At 40.2% G+C, this 14386-nt stretch overlaps 1 protein-coding gene across 14 annotated transcripts in view; it reads right to left on the minus strand.

Annotated features, from left to right (window-relative positions):
• CTNNA2 (catenin alpha 2) overlaps positions 1-14386 on the minus strand; it is a 1387623-nt gene that overhangs the window by 10398 nt on the left and 1362839 nt on the right. For 2 of the 14 annotated variants that reach the window (XM_069977187.1, XM_069977186.1), the window contains one exon: positions 3540-3615. The exons of the other annotated variants lie outside the window; for them this stretch is intronic. In XM_069977187.1, coding sequence (XP_069833288.1) covers positions 3589-3615 — 27 coding nt within the window. In that variant the 3' untranslated portion in view covers positions 3540-3588. The remainder of the gene's footprint in view (positions 1-3539; positions 3616-14386) is intronic. 14 annotated transcript variants of the gene reach the window in all.

Genomic DNA, 14386 nt, shown 5'->3' on the forward strand with positions numbered 1-14386 from the left:
CTTTTCTATGGGGATTTGCTCCTGCTCTGGACAATTCCTGACATGGACAGAGGTGGCAGCAGAGAGCACTGTGTCAGACTGGAAATAATACACCACTTCCTGCAGGACATACAGAAGACAGGGCCGCTTTAACCAAAGGACAAATGGTGCATCTGAACCAGGCCCATCGGTTAAAGGGGCCCCCCAAGCAGGTCGATCTTTGCTGTGTGAGACCAGTGCGGTTGCACAGGGCTCCAGCTGACAGCCTGTCAGGGGGGGTTGCCATCAGGAAGGGTAAGTAATTAATCTAATTACTCATCTATGGCGACCCCTGCAGTGCCCCCCTGCTCGCTGCTGTGCTCTGAACTGTGACTATGAGCGTCCGTAACGAGCTCATAGTTACATACAGCAGCACTGACAGAGCAAGAGCAATTTGCTCCCTCCCTGGTGAGTATGCAAGTTTTTTTTTGTTATATGCTGTAGGAGGAGCACACAGGATGTCTATATAACGTGGGGGACAGGGGGTCTATATGCAAGTGGGGGAGCACACAAGGCGGGTCTATATACAAGTAGGGGAGCACACGGGGTTCTATATACAAGTGGGGCAGCACACAGGGGTCTGTATAACTGGGGGAGCACACAGGGGGTCCGTATATAGCTGGATTAGCACACGGGTCTATATATAACTGGGGAAGCTTACAGGGAGGCTATATATACTTCGGGGAGCACACAGAGTGTCTAGATAACTGGGGGCAGAACACAGAGGTTCTAAATAACTAGGGAAGCACACAGGTGGTCTATATAACTGGAGCAGCACACAGGGGGTCTAACTGGGGGTCACACAGGGGTTTATATAACTGGGGAAACACACAGGGGGCTATATACTTATGGGGCAGCACACAGGGGGTCTATATACTACTGGGGGCAGCACACAAGGGGTGTATACTACTGGGGGCAGCACACAAGGCATATATACTACTGGGGGCAACACACAAGGAGTATATACTACTGGGAGCAGCACGCAAGAGGTATATACTACTGAGGCAGCACACAAGTGGTATATACTACTGGGGCAGCACACAAGGGGTATATACTACTGGGGGCAGCGCATAAGGGGTATATACTACTAGAGGCAGCGCACAAGGGGTCTATATACTACTGGGGGCAGCACTCTAAACTACATTGGGTTACACAGAGGGGCCTGATTCTATATGAGACTGCACAGAGGTGTCTACATACCTTACTACTATACTGGAGCACAGAGCCTACCTTATTATTAAGTGGGGGCACAGGGACACCTCAAAACTATGGGGGCACAGAGGGGTGTAACTACTATATAGGAGTACAGGGGTCCTAACTGCTGTATGTGTTGGAGCCTAAAATGTTTATCTGGCAAATTCTAGACAGAGAACTGAAGCCTGGATTTGCAGCCCACGCTGGATGGAGAAAAAGAGAAAAAGTGACAGACTGATCAGAGAAGACGCCCCTTGTGAGTCACTGGATGTAACTGCACTCTGCTATAGGGTTTGCAGTGATAGTGGCCATGGTGTGGCAATATTATGTAATGGTATCATTGATGATATATTTCTGTTTTGTTAAGATCAGTTTTGAGGCAATATGTAATCACTGTATGGTGGAAATAGTGTTAAAAGATAACTACCGTATGTATTGGGGCTCTTAATACAGTGTTATCTGTCTATTTATCATCTGTCTATGTATCATCTGTCTGTCTGTCTGTCTATCTATCTATCTATCTATCTATCTATCTATGGAGGTTGGGTACGATATCAGGGCTTGGGTACTGTCAGACAAGTGATAACTGAACACTGTAAGGCCTGGGCTGTAGTCCGTCCTTTCGCCTGCTGTATGGCTGAGCAGCTTCACATCTCTAATAAATAATCTGACACTTGGAGGAATCTGAATATTTTTGTATAGAATATGAATCTATATTGGACGGGTTAATGTCATCCCTCCACTCAATGTCTGACAGTTCCCATGGTTTCCAAATCTTCTCTAAAAATGCTTAGCTATCTGACTCCTCCAATATACATGATGTGTCAGTCACAGACTGCAGTGAATATAATAACAGCAATATTTGGGGTGTAACAAGGGGTGAAGTTTGTGCTGAAGAAATCCATCAGCATTTGTATCCAGTGGTTCAGGATTATGTGATGGCCTCATGTTTTAATAAGCATTGTCACTTCAACAAACTTTACATACATCAACAGTACAAGTGAGAATAAGAAATATTGTAATATATCTTATCAGACAAAAGTTATTCTTCTTTTATCAAGCATTTTTCCTTTACTCCTTTCAGGTTAAGCTGTCTTACACTCTGTAACCTTTTTTGACTCATTTGGAGTCTTTTTTTTTTTTTGTCAACCAGCCTGGCCACTGTTCTCAGATGTTTATTTTTTCCTCGGCTTTGATCCCAACTGCACCTCATACCTGACTCCTCTACATCACCAATACTGAACCCTTATCAATCTGACTACTTCTAATGTATCACATACAAGGCTCTGCTACACCACCATTACTGAACTCTGGCTCATGTGACTACTGCTAATGCATTACATCTGCTACATCACTATTACTGAACCTTGTCTTATCGGATTACTGTTACTGTATCGCATACCTGGTTCTGTTAGATCGCCATTACTGAACCCTGGCTCATGTCACTACTGCTACTGTATTACATACCCAGCTCTGCTACACCACCATTACTGAACCCTGAATCATCTGACTACTGCTATTGTACTACATGCCAGGCTCTACTATACCACTATTACTGAACCATGGCTCATTTGACTACTGCTATGTCTTTATCACATACACAGCCAGTGGGTAGCTACCATAGAGGCAGCGTAGGCAGTTGCTATTGGGCCCGTGCAGGAGGGGGCCCAGGGGAGAAGGTAAGAGCGTTATGTCCTTCTGCTTAACCCCTCATGTACTGCAGTGTGTAAGTGACGCAATGTTTACTTACATGCTGCAACACAAAGAAAGGGTTAACAAGCAGAAGACAGGGATCTCTGCTTCACTGCTCTGATAACCCCTGACCTCTTTTCTCCAGCTGCACAATCAAGTAGGAAAGGGAAATTGGCAGAGCTATGTGCAGAGGTCAGGGGTTATCAGTGCACCATATATATATGCAGTGCTTTGTGTTGTGCGTAGGGGAGGGAAGCCCCATGAAACCTAGCTACGCCCCCGTACCCAGCTCTGCTACACCACCATTACTGAACACTGAATCATCTAACTACTGCTGTGGTACTAATGTACATACTAAGCTCTACTTTCCCACCATTACTGAACACTGGCTTATCTTACTAGTGCTACTGTATCCATACCTTGCTCTGCTATATCAACATTAATGAAACATTGGCTCCCCTGTCTACTACTACAGTATCACATACCTGGCTCTGCTACATCACCATTACTGCACCCTGGCTCATCTAACACTGCAGTCTCTGCCACACTTGGGTATTTAGATATGGGCATGGATACTTGTATGGATTAGCTTAATTTTATGAGATTATTCCACACATAGTGATCTAACAGATTACCTGGATTTTCCATTGACATAAGTAGGAGTTGGCTTATTTCCTGTGAATTTCAATGTGGAGCCCAGGCAAAAAATCTCTATGAAAAAAAAAATCTGTCATCTGTGCATAGGGTATAGGAGAATATCTGCCACATTATTATTATTATTATTATTATTATTATTATTATTATTATTATTATTACAGGCACTGTTACCGCCCTATTCTGTCTCCATTCTAGAGATAAGTGCCTAAGCCTTGCCCTATCCTACTGAGCACTAAACTATGTAGAAAAGTACAAAACATCCAGCAGCTCCTGTGATTCCCATCTAAATCCAAAATCCTTAGCAGATAAGGTATAAACCATGAGGGATAGTATGCAAATGACCTCTCCCAGAAGTCCCTGCTTCTGCATAGCAGTTGGTCATTTGCATATTGTCACACGGGAATTACCCAGGGCTCTCCCTGACCTGTTTCATTGTTTCAATGAATAATCTTCTATGGCCAAATTGAAAAAAAAAAAAAAAATCTAAATGTAATTTAAATGCAAATCCCAATTTTATCTATAATTTATTTGTCTAGAAGACATTGGTGTAAGGATTGGAGGCTGGTGGAACGGTTGGGTTCCTGTCTCTCTGACGGTAAGCTTCTAATAGATATAGTATAGTATAATGATACCATTTATTACAGCTCCATATTGTACCAATACAATCGGCTGGATATGGGAATAATTGCATTCCTCCTCATTCTTCTTGTATCCACATATACAATGTATAGAGAGAGCAATTTGCATCTCTTTTCACTGTATTACGCCACCGACATAACATTGTTCTGGAGGAGGTTAAGAGTCTCACAATTGAATAGTTGCTCTTAAAGGGGCTGTCCTATGTGTATTTTATTGGTATGCGTGAACATAAATATTTCATCCATAGCAATTCATTAGAAATGCTGTTTCTCTTATGAGATCTCATGCATTGGTGTCAGTGGCAGCGCCCCCTGCTGTTCCTTGTTCTGCTGACTTCAGAAAGTGGACTCACCAGGAACATTCATTGCTTTGTACTTTGGTATATCATGTCCTTCTTTTATGCACTTTGATAAGCCTGTATATGTAGAAATTCCTACAAATATAACCGTCTCATAGGGAGAATGGGCTTATACATAGTATAATTTCTCTCTCTCTCTCTCTCCATATATATATATATATATATATATATATATATATTTATATTTATATATATATATATATATATATATATATATATATATATATATATATATATACACACACACACACACACATGTGTACTTATAGGGATGGATATATAGATATATGTATATCGCCTCCCCTGCTGATGTAACATTATTTATTGGTAATGACAGTGCTCCTTTCAATAAAAGGGATGAACAGGACAAAGGATAATAATCATCCGGGAGATGAGATTGCATAGCATCATGTATTAGTGAGGGACTACTTTGTATACTGGTTAGTGGAGGGAGACTGGAGAATGGAGCTGTGGTAACTTAGCGGTTATCATACACCACTTCCTGCAGGACATACAGCAGCTGATAATTACAGGAAGACTGGAGATTTTTTAAGTAGGAGTAAATTACAAATCTATATAATTTTCTGACACCGGTTGATCTGAAAGAAAGAGTACCCCTTTAAATTTGACTTCTTTCCCTTTCCCCTGTCACTGAGTCACTAAACAAACATTGCTTTATGAGAAGAGATGAAATTCTAAATGGAAATGAAATGTTTAGCGGAAAAATATCTTGAAGAATGTTTCGATTTGATGAATAATTGCCGATGCCGTCAGTGTTCTGTAGTCGCTGTATACAGCCGAACCTTGACATTAACAATACTCAATATTCTAGAGGATTTATCGGTGACCTAGAAGCGGCCCGGGTCCCATCATATGATGTAAACACTTGAGATGGGTAAAAAACAGAGAGTACTATGTGTACACACTTATATAGACCGACTCAAGGGGGGAGATTTATCAAACATGGTGTAAAGTGAAACTGGCTCAGTTGCCCCCGGCAACCAATCAGATTCCACCTTTCATTTTCCAAAGAGTCTGTAAGGAATGAGAAGTGGAATCTGATTGGTTGCTAGGGGCAACTGAGCCAGTTTCACTTTACACCATGTTTGATAAATCTCCCCCATGTATCTTATATTCGGAGTCAACTGTGCAGAAACCTCTGTCACCGTAGAAGTTGATAGGAATCGCGTATATCTGCGCCAACAATATCTGCTGTGTGACTCCTGTCATGATGTTATGAATAAATATTACCTACAGTACACTACACGTAGATGTAGCAGAGCTGAGATTGTCATTGAGTTATATGTGCGACTATCTCAGCTCTGCTACATCTACGTTTACATTCAGGTCTCCTACACCTTGGTATAGATGAGTATGTTATATGATATAACATATCTCTGCTGCATCTACGTTCACATTCAGCTCTCCTACATCCTAGTATAGATGAGTCTGATATATGATATAACATAGCTCTGCTGCATCTACATTCACATTCAGCTCTCCTACACCCTGGTATAGATGAGTCTGATATATGATATAACATAGCTCTGCTGCTTCTACGTTCACATTCAGCTCTCCTACATCCTAGTATAGATGAGTCTGATATATGATATAACATATCTCTGCTGCATCTACGTTCACATTCAGCTCTCCTACATCCTAGTATAGATGAGTCTGATATATGATATAACATAGCTCTGCTGCATCTACGTTCACATTCAGCTCTCCTACACCCTGGTATAGATGAGTATGATATATGATGTAACATAGCTCTGCTGCATCTACATTCACATTCAGCTCTCCTACATCCTAGTATAGATGAGTCTGTTATATGATATAACATAGCTCTGCTGCATCTACGTTCACATTCAGCTCTCCTACATCCTAGTATAGATGAGTCTGATATATGATGTAACATAGCTCTGCTGCTTCTATGTTCACATTCAGCTCTCCTACATCCTAGTATAGATGATTCTGATATATGATATAACATAGCTCTGCTGCATCTATGTTCACATTCAGCTCTCCTACATCCTAGTATAGATGAATCTGTTATATGATATAACATAGCTCTGTTGCTTCTACGTTCACATTCAGCTCTCCTACATCCTAGTATAGATGAGTCTGATATATGATATAACATAGCTCTGCTGCCTCAACGTTCGCATTCAGCTCTCCTACATCCTAGTATAGATAAGTATGTTATATGATATAACATAGCTCTGCTGCCTCGACGTTCACATTCAGCTCTCCTACATCCTAGTATAGATGAGTATGTTATATGATATAACATAGCTCTGCTGCATCTACATTCACATTCAGCTCTCCTACACCCTGGTATAGATGAGTCTGATATATGATATAACATATCTCTGCTGCATCTACGTTCACATTCAGCTCTCCTACATCCTAGTATAGATGAGTCTGATATATGATATAACATAGCTCTGCTGCATCTACATTCACATTCAGCTCTCCTACATCCTAGTATAGATGAGTCTGATATATGATATAACATATCTCTGCTGCATCTACGTTCACATTCAGCTCTCCTACATCCTAGTATAGATGAGTCTGATATATGATATAACATAGCTCTGCTGCATCTACATTCACATTCAGCTCTCCTACATCCTAGTATAGATGAGTCTGTTATATGATATAACATAGCTCTGCTGCTTCTACATTCACATTCAGGTTTCCTACATCCTAGTATAGATGAGTATGTTATATGATATAACATAGCTCTGCTGCATCTACGTTCACATTCAGCTCTCCTACACCCTGGTATAGATGAGTATGATATATGATGTAACATAGCTCTGCTGCATCTACGTTCACATTCAGCTCTCCTACATCCTAGTATAGATGAGTCTGATATATGATATAACATAGCTCTGCTGCTTCTACATTCACATTCAGCTCTCCTACATCCTAGTATAGATGATTCTGATATATGATATAACATAGCTCTGCTGCATCTATGTTCACATTCAGCTCTCCTACATCCTAGTATAGATGAATCTGTTATATCATATAACATAGCTCTGCTGCATCTACGTTCACATTCAGCTCTCCTACATCCTAGTATAGAAGAGTCTGATATATGATATAACATAGCTCTGCTGCTTCTACATTCACATTCAGCTCTCCTACATCCTAGTATAGATGAGTCTGATATATGATATAACATAGCTCTGCTGCCTCGACGTTCACATTCAGCTCTCCTACATCCTAGTATAGATGAGTCTGATATATGATATAACATAGCTCTGCTGCATCTACGTTTACATTCAGCTCTCCTACATCCTAGTATAGATGAGTATGTTATATGATATAACATATCTCTGCTGCATCTACGTTCACATTCAGCTCTCCTACATCCTAGTATAGATGAGTCTGATATATGATATAACATAGCTCTGCTGCATCTACATTCACATTCAGCTCTCCTACATCCTAGTATAGATGAGTCTGATATATGATATAACATAGCTCTGCTGCTTCTACATTCACATTCAGCTCTCCTACATCCTAGTATAGATGAGTATGTTATATGATATAACATAGCTCTGCTGCTTCTACGTTCACATTCAGCTCTCCTACACCCTGGTATAGATGAGTATGTTATATGATATAACATAGCTCTGCTGCATCTACGTTCACATTCAGCTCTCCTACACCCTGGTACAGATGAGTCTGATATATGATATAACATAGCTCTGCTGCATCTACGTTCACATTCAGCTCTCCTACATCCTAGTATAGATGATTCTGATATATGATATAACATAGCTCTGCTGCTTCTACATTCACATTCAGCTCTCCTACATCCTAGTATAGATGAATCTGATATATGATATAACATAGCTCTGCTGCATCTATGTTCACATTCAGCTCTCCTACATCCTAGTATAGATGAATCTGTTATATGATATAACATAGCTCTGCTGCATCTACGTTCACATTCAGCTCTCCAACATCCTAGTATAGATGAGTCTGATATATGATATAACATAGCTCTGCTGCTTCTACATTCACATTCAGCTCTCCTACATCCTAGTATAGATGAGTCTGATATATGATATAACATAGCTCTGCTGCCTCGACGTTCACATTCAGCTCTCCTACATCCTAGTATAGATGAGTCTGATATATGATATAACATAGCTCTGCTGCATCGACGTTCACATTCAGCTCTCCTACATCCTAGTATAGATGAGTATGTTATATGATATAACATAGCTCTGCTGCATCGACGTTCACATTCAGCTCTCCTACATCCTAGTATAGATGAGTATGTTATATGATATAACATAGCTCTGCTGCATCTACGTTCACATTCAGCTCTCCTACATCCTAGTATAGATGAGTCTGTTATATGATATAACATAGCTCTGCTGAATCTACGTTCACATTCAGCTCTCCTACATCCTAGTATAGATGAGTCTGATATATGATATAATATAGCTCTGCTGCTTCTACGTTCACATTCAGCTCTCTTACATCCTAGTAAAGATGAGTATGTTATATGATATAACATAGCTCTGCTGCATCGACGTTCACATTCAGCTCTCCTACATCCTAGTATAGATGAGTATGTTATATGATATAACATAGCTCTGCTGCATCTGAACATGATTATCTGAAAGAAACAGACTTAGCAGAGCTGAGTTTGGGATAGAACTCACACTACTATATCTGGTGCATAAAATAAGCTAATAAAACAGGGGTGGGGAATGTTCGGCTCTCCAGCTGTTGCAAAACTACAATTCCCAGCGAAGCTTTGGCTGTCCAGGCATGATGGGAATTGTAGTGACATAACTCACATTCAGGTCTCTTAATAATTTATTGTGGTGTTTTAAAGAACATGTTAAAAGACAGATTGAACTGTGCTACAGCTCTGCAGCGGAGCTATGACTGTCACATGATACAACCCGCACTGAGGCAATTCATGCAAAAAAGAAACCCAGTTCAGCTCTGCTACATCAGTGCTACATTAAAGTAGAGTCCACATTGTCGGTGATAAGACTTACACTGATGATCCGTTTACACGAAGCGATAATTCGCCCAGTCGATCGTTTTATGATTTTCAAGCAACAATTTGGTTTTCATAATGATCAGCGTTTAAACGAATAAATTGTTAGAATAATCGTTGGAAAAATCGTTATTGCAATCGTTTTAAGATCGCTTAAGCCCATCTCACACATAGGGTGAATCTGTAAAACACTGTTTACACTAAGCGATCTGCGAATTTGTTGCGAACGACCAACGACGATTTGAGAACATGTTGAAAGATCAAAATGAACGATTTCTTATTTGTCGTTCAATCATTCACTGTGTTTACACGAGCCGATTATCGCTCAAATGCGATCGCTATTGCGAAAATCCGAACGATAATCGTTCCGTGTAAACGCACCATAAAGTTGTTCAATCATGGAGCATACAGAAACCTTTAAATGATGGTTCAGGTCTGCTGCATCTAGCCAACACTAATGCTGCATTTACACAGAACGATTATCGTTCAAATTTTCGCAATAACGATCACATTTGAACGATAATCGGCTCGTGTAAACACAGCAAATGATCAGGCATTGAGTGAGAAATCGTTCTCGAATAGTCATTGGTCATTCGCTAAAAAATTGCAGATCGCTTTGTGTAAACAGTCTTTCATCGATTCACCCTATGATAAGCTTAAGCGATCTTAAAAACGATCGCAATAACAATTTTTCTAACAATTTATTTGTCTAATGCTGCGTTTACGCGAAGCGATAATTCACCCATTTGATCGTTTAACGATTTTGAAGCAACGATATGGTTTTTATAACGATCAGCGTTTAGACGAATAAATCCTTAGAAAAATTGTTTGAATATTCGTAAGAAAAATCGTTATTACGATCGTTTTTAAGATCGCTTAAGCCCATCTCACACATAGGATGAATAGGTGAAAGACTGTACACGAAGCGATCTGTGAATTTTTTGCGACCGACCAACGACGATTTGAGAACATGTTGAAAGATCACAATGAACGATTTCTCGATTGTTGCTTGATTGTTAGCTGTGTTTACACGGAACGATTATCGCTGAAATGCGATCGTTATTGCGAACATTCGAACAATAATTGTTCCGTGTAAACGCAGCTTAATCGCTGATTGTTATAAAAACCAAATTGTTGCTTCAAAATCATTAAACGATCAATTAGGCGAATTATCGCTTCGTGTAAATGTAGCATTAGATATAGCAGAGCTGAGATTGTCATGTGATACAATTCAAGCGGTCATAATGCATACTGGAAGCTGAATAGAACTACATATATAGCAGAGCTAGCGTACAACAAGAACTATACAGATGTACTGATGCAGCAGAGCTGAGATTGTCATGTCATACAACTCAAGTTGCCAAGGTTCACACACACTAGACGCCAAAAAGAACTAGCAACAACATACAGATATAGCAGAGCCAGAGTACATCTGCAAGAACAATACAGATATGCTGATGCAGCAGAGCTGAGATTGTCATTTGATACAATTCAAACGGTCATAATGCATACTGGAAGCTGAACAGAATTATCAGCGACATACACATATATAGCAGAGCTAAGTACATCTGCAAGAATTATACAGATGTGCTGATGCAGCAGAGCTGAGATTGTCATGTGTCACTGTCATTTAATTTTATTTTATTTTTTTGCAGAAATCAATAGTACAGGCGATTTTAAGAAACTTTGTAATTGGGTTTATTAGCCGAAAAATGCATTTTGATCATGAGAAAGCAGTATGAAGCTCTCCTCCCTGTCCTCATGATTGTCTATGGAGAGGGGAGGGGTGGAGGGACATGAGGCACCCAAACAGGACAACAAAGAGTTAATTTACAGCTACATCACCTGGCTATCTCCTCTTAAGTCAGCACTGACCTCTCTGACCTCTGAATAGAGGCTTTCACACATGTCCCGCTGTGTAATCCTTTGTTCTCTGCTCTCTGCTGGCGACTAATCTCCCTCCCCCCCCCCTTCCCTCTCCATCGGTTACACAGGGCACGTCTGATGTAAAAGGGTCGAGATTCCCTGAAAATGAGCAGTGAATGAGGTGTGTGTGTGTGTGGGGGGGGGGGGGGGGGGGGGGGGTACCTGGGAAAGTCTCTTTTTGAATGCAGATAGGGGCATATTTGCCTAATAAAGCCAATTACAAAGTTTCTTAAAATCATCTGTATTATTGATTTCTGCAAAAAAAAAAAAAAAAAAAGTGACAGTGACACTTTTAAGTTGTCAAGGTTCACACAAGCTAGATGCCAAAAAGGACTAGCAACAGCATACAGATATAGCAGGGCTAGAGTACATCTGGAAGAATAATTTACCTGCAATTCCACATACAACCACATGGGGCATCACAATGATTTATGTTACCCGACAAACTCAGCTCTGCTATGTCTGACAGATTACGCTCTGCGACATTGAACCCAATATACACAGTAAGTGTGCAGGTGACATAATAAATTGAGAAGTGTCCTAATAAGCTTCAACCTGTTGATACATGAGAAGGGACGGTATTAATGGATTGGATGTTTTGCCGCCACGTAGGTCGTGTACACAGAGCCAGCGCCGGCCTACGTGCTGAAATCGCTTCTCCTTCCTAATGGGCTGTTAAGAAAATGAATCCTGTTTGTAACATTGCAATATGAGTGATGCTCTAAATGGCGGCCCGCAGTGGTCTTCATTATGCAGCTGTAGAAAGGGCCATGCATGAAGAAGCATTAGTACCAAATCTCCCATTAAATCCGATTGGAATTTCAGTGCATCTGTGTCATTTCATAGCACTAACACCCTGTCATTTGTAATCCTGACTGGGACAATGCTGGCCTGCAAGGAGCCCCTTCCGCCAGTAGATGGCAGTGCTGATAAACTGCTCAGCCTCAGCACCTTCAAGCACACACGCACACCTAAGTGAGCCAGACATTTCAGGAGAACAATTCCACAATGAATTCTTTTGCTTCTATGCATCAGCAATGTACCATCTCTCTGTTTCGGTGAAAGCCGCGGCTGCAGACACTGAATTATTGGAATAAGAGAGTAAAGCAGTTATCCCTCGAAATCTGCAAGGATGGCCTGGAAAGCCGAATAGCAGCAGGATGCAATGACACACAGTAATGTTATCATACTTCTTATGGTTATATAAGGGTGCACTTATATATAGACTATGCCAGCCCCAGCCAGGGCATAGTGTCAGGGCTGGCAAAATTAAAGGGGTTGTCCAGCGGAAAAAAAATTCTTTTAAATCAACTGGTGTCAGAAAGTTATACAGATTTGTAATTTACTTCTATTAAAAAATCTCAAGTCTTCCCATACTTATTAGCTACTGTATGTCCTGCAGGAAATGTTTTATTTTCAGTCTGACACAGTGCTCTCTGCTGACATCTCTGGCCGAGACAGGAACTGTCCAGAGCAGGAGAGGTTTTCTATGGGGATTTGCTGCTGCTCTGGACAGTTCCTGTCTAGGCCAGATATGGCAGCAGAGAGCACTGCCAGACTGAAAATAAAACAACATTTCATGCATGGCATACAGCAGATAATAAGTATGGGAACAGTTGAGATTTTTTTAATAGAAGTAAATTACAAATCTATATAACTTTCGGATATCAGTTGATTTGAAAGAAAAAGATTTTCGCTAAATAACCCCTTTAAGTGCCTAAAGAGCTGCTTATTCCTTATGGAGCATGACCTGTACCCGGATCTGCCTGGTATTGTCTATTGTATTACAAATCTACTGATCAGCAGGGAGATCTACAATATATAAGATAAGCTACATTATATACAGAGATATATGTTGAGTGAGCCCTTTGATCACATTCAGGCTTTGCCAATGACAGATAATATGAATATATTACCTGTATGCAACTAAAACATAAGGGCCACATGTGAAATGCCTAATAAAGAATATATAGCATCATTAATGTCATTGTATCACAGTCCCATAGAAGTCAATGAAGCCAATATGGCCTCATGGAAGTCAACAAATCAGGTCGGACCTATAGAAGTCAATGGAGCGCTATAGAAGTAGGGTAAAACCAACTAGTCACAGTAGCCCCATAAAAATCAATGAAGTCGATATAGTGTCAATAAAGTCAGTAAGGCCCGCACATTGCTATATATATATATATATATATATATATATATATATATATATATATATATATATATCCCAATAGAAGTCAATGACATCAATGTAGCTCTAGACAAGTCAATGACATCAATACAGCCCTGTGGAAGTCAATGAAGTCAACACATTTCCATAGAAGTAAATGGCCCCAATACCATATACTGTAGGTCAGTATAGGTTATGTGGCCTATTAGAACTCAACAAAGTCAATACATTTCTGTAAAAATCAATAAAGCAAATACAGACTTTCAGAGGTCAGAGTATCATTGCAGCTCTATAGAGGTCAGGGACATCAGTACAGCCCCATAGAAGATAACACATATCCACAGTAGTCAATGAAGCCAATCTAGCCTTATACATGTAAATATACCCATACAGCTCGGTAGAAGTTAACATAGCCCCATAAAAGTCAATGAATTCGATACAGCAGATATATAACCAGCTAATATAGCCTGATACACAAAAGTCAATATGGCACCAAGTCAATATAGTCAATACATCCCCATAGAAATTAAAATAATGTATCTTTCTTTCATGCTGCTCCACCTGGGTGCTCCCCAGCTCATTGGCCTTGATAAATAGATCTCTCCCTATACCCCAAAACACAGATCTCTCTAGGAAACAAAGTTGATATGACCAAAGTCAATACAGACCGAAAATGAAGGCAATAGAGTCT

This window comes from Dendropsophus ebraccatus, chromosome 7 (genome assembly GCF_027789765.1).
Source record: "Dendropsophus ebraccatus isolate aDenEbr1 chromosome 7, aDenEbr1.pat, whole genome shotgun sequence".
Taxonomy (NCBI): Eukaryota; Metazoa; Chordata; class Amphibia; order Anura; family Hylidae; genus Dendropsophus; species Dendropsophus ebraccatus.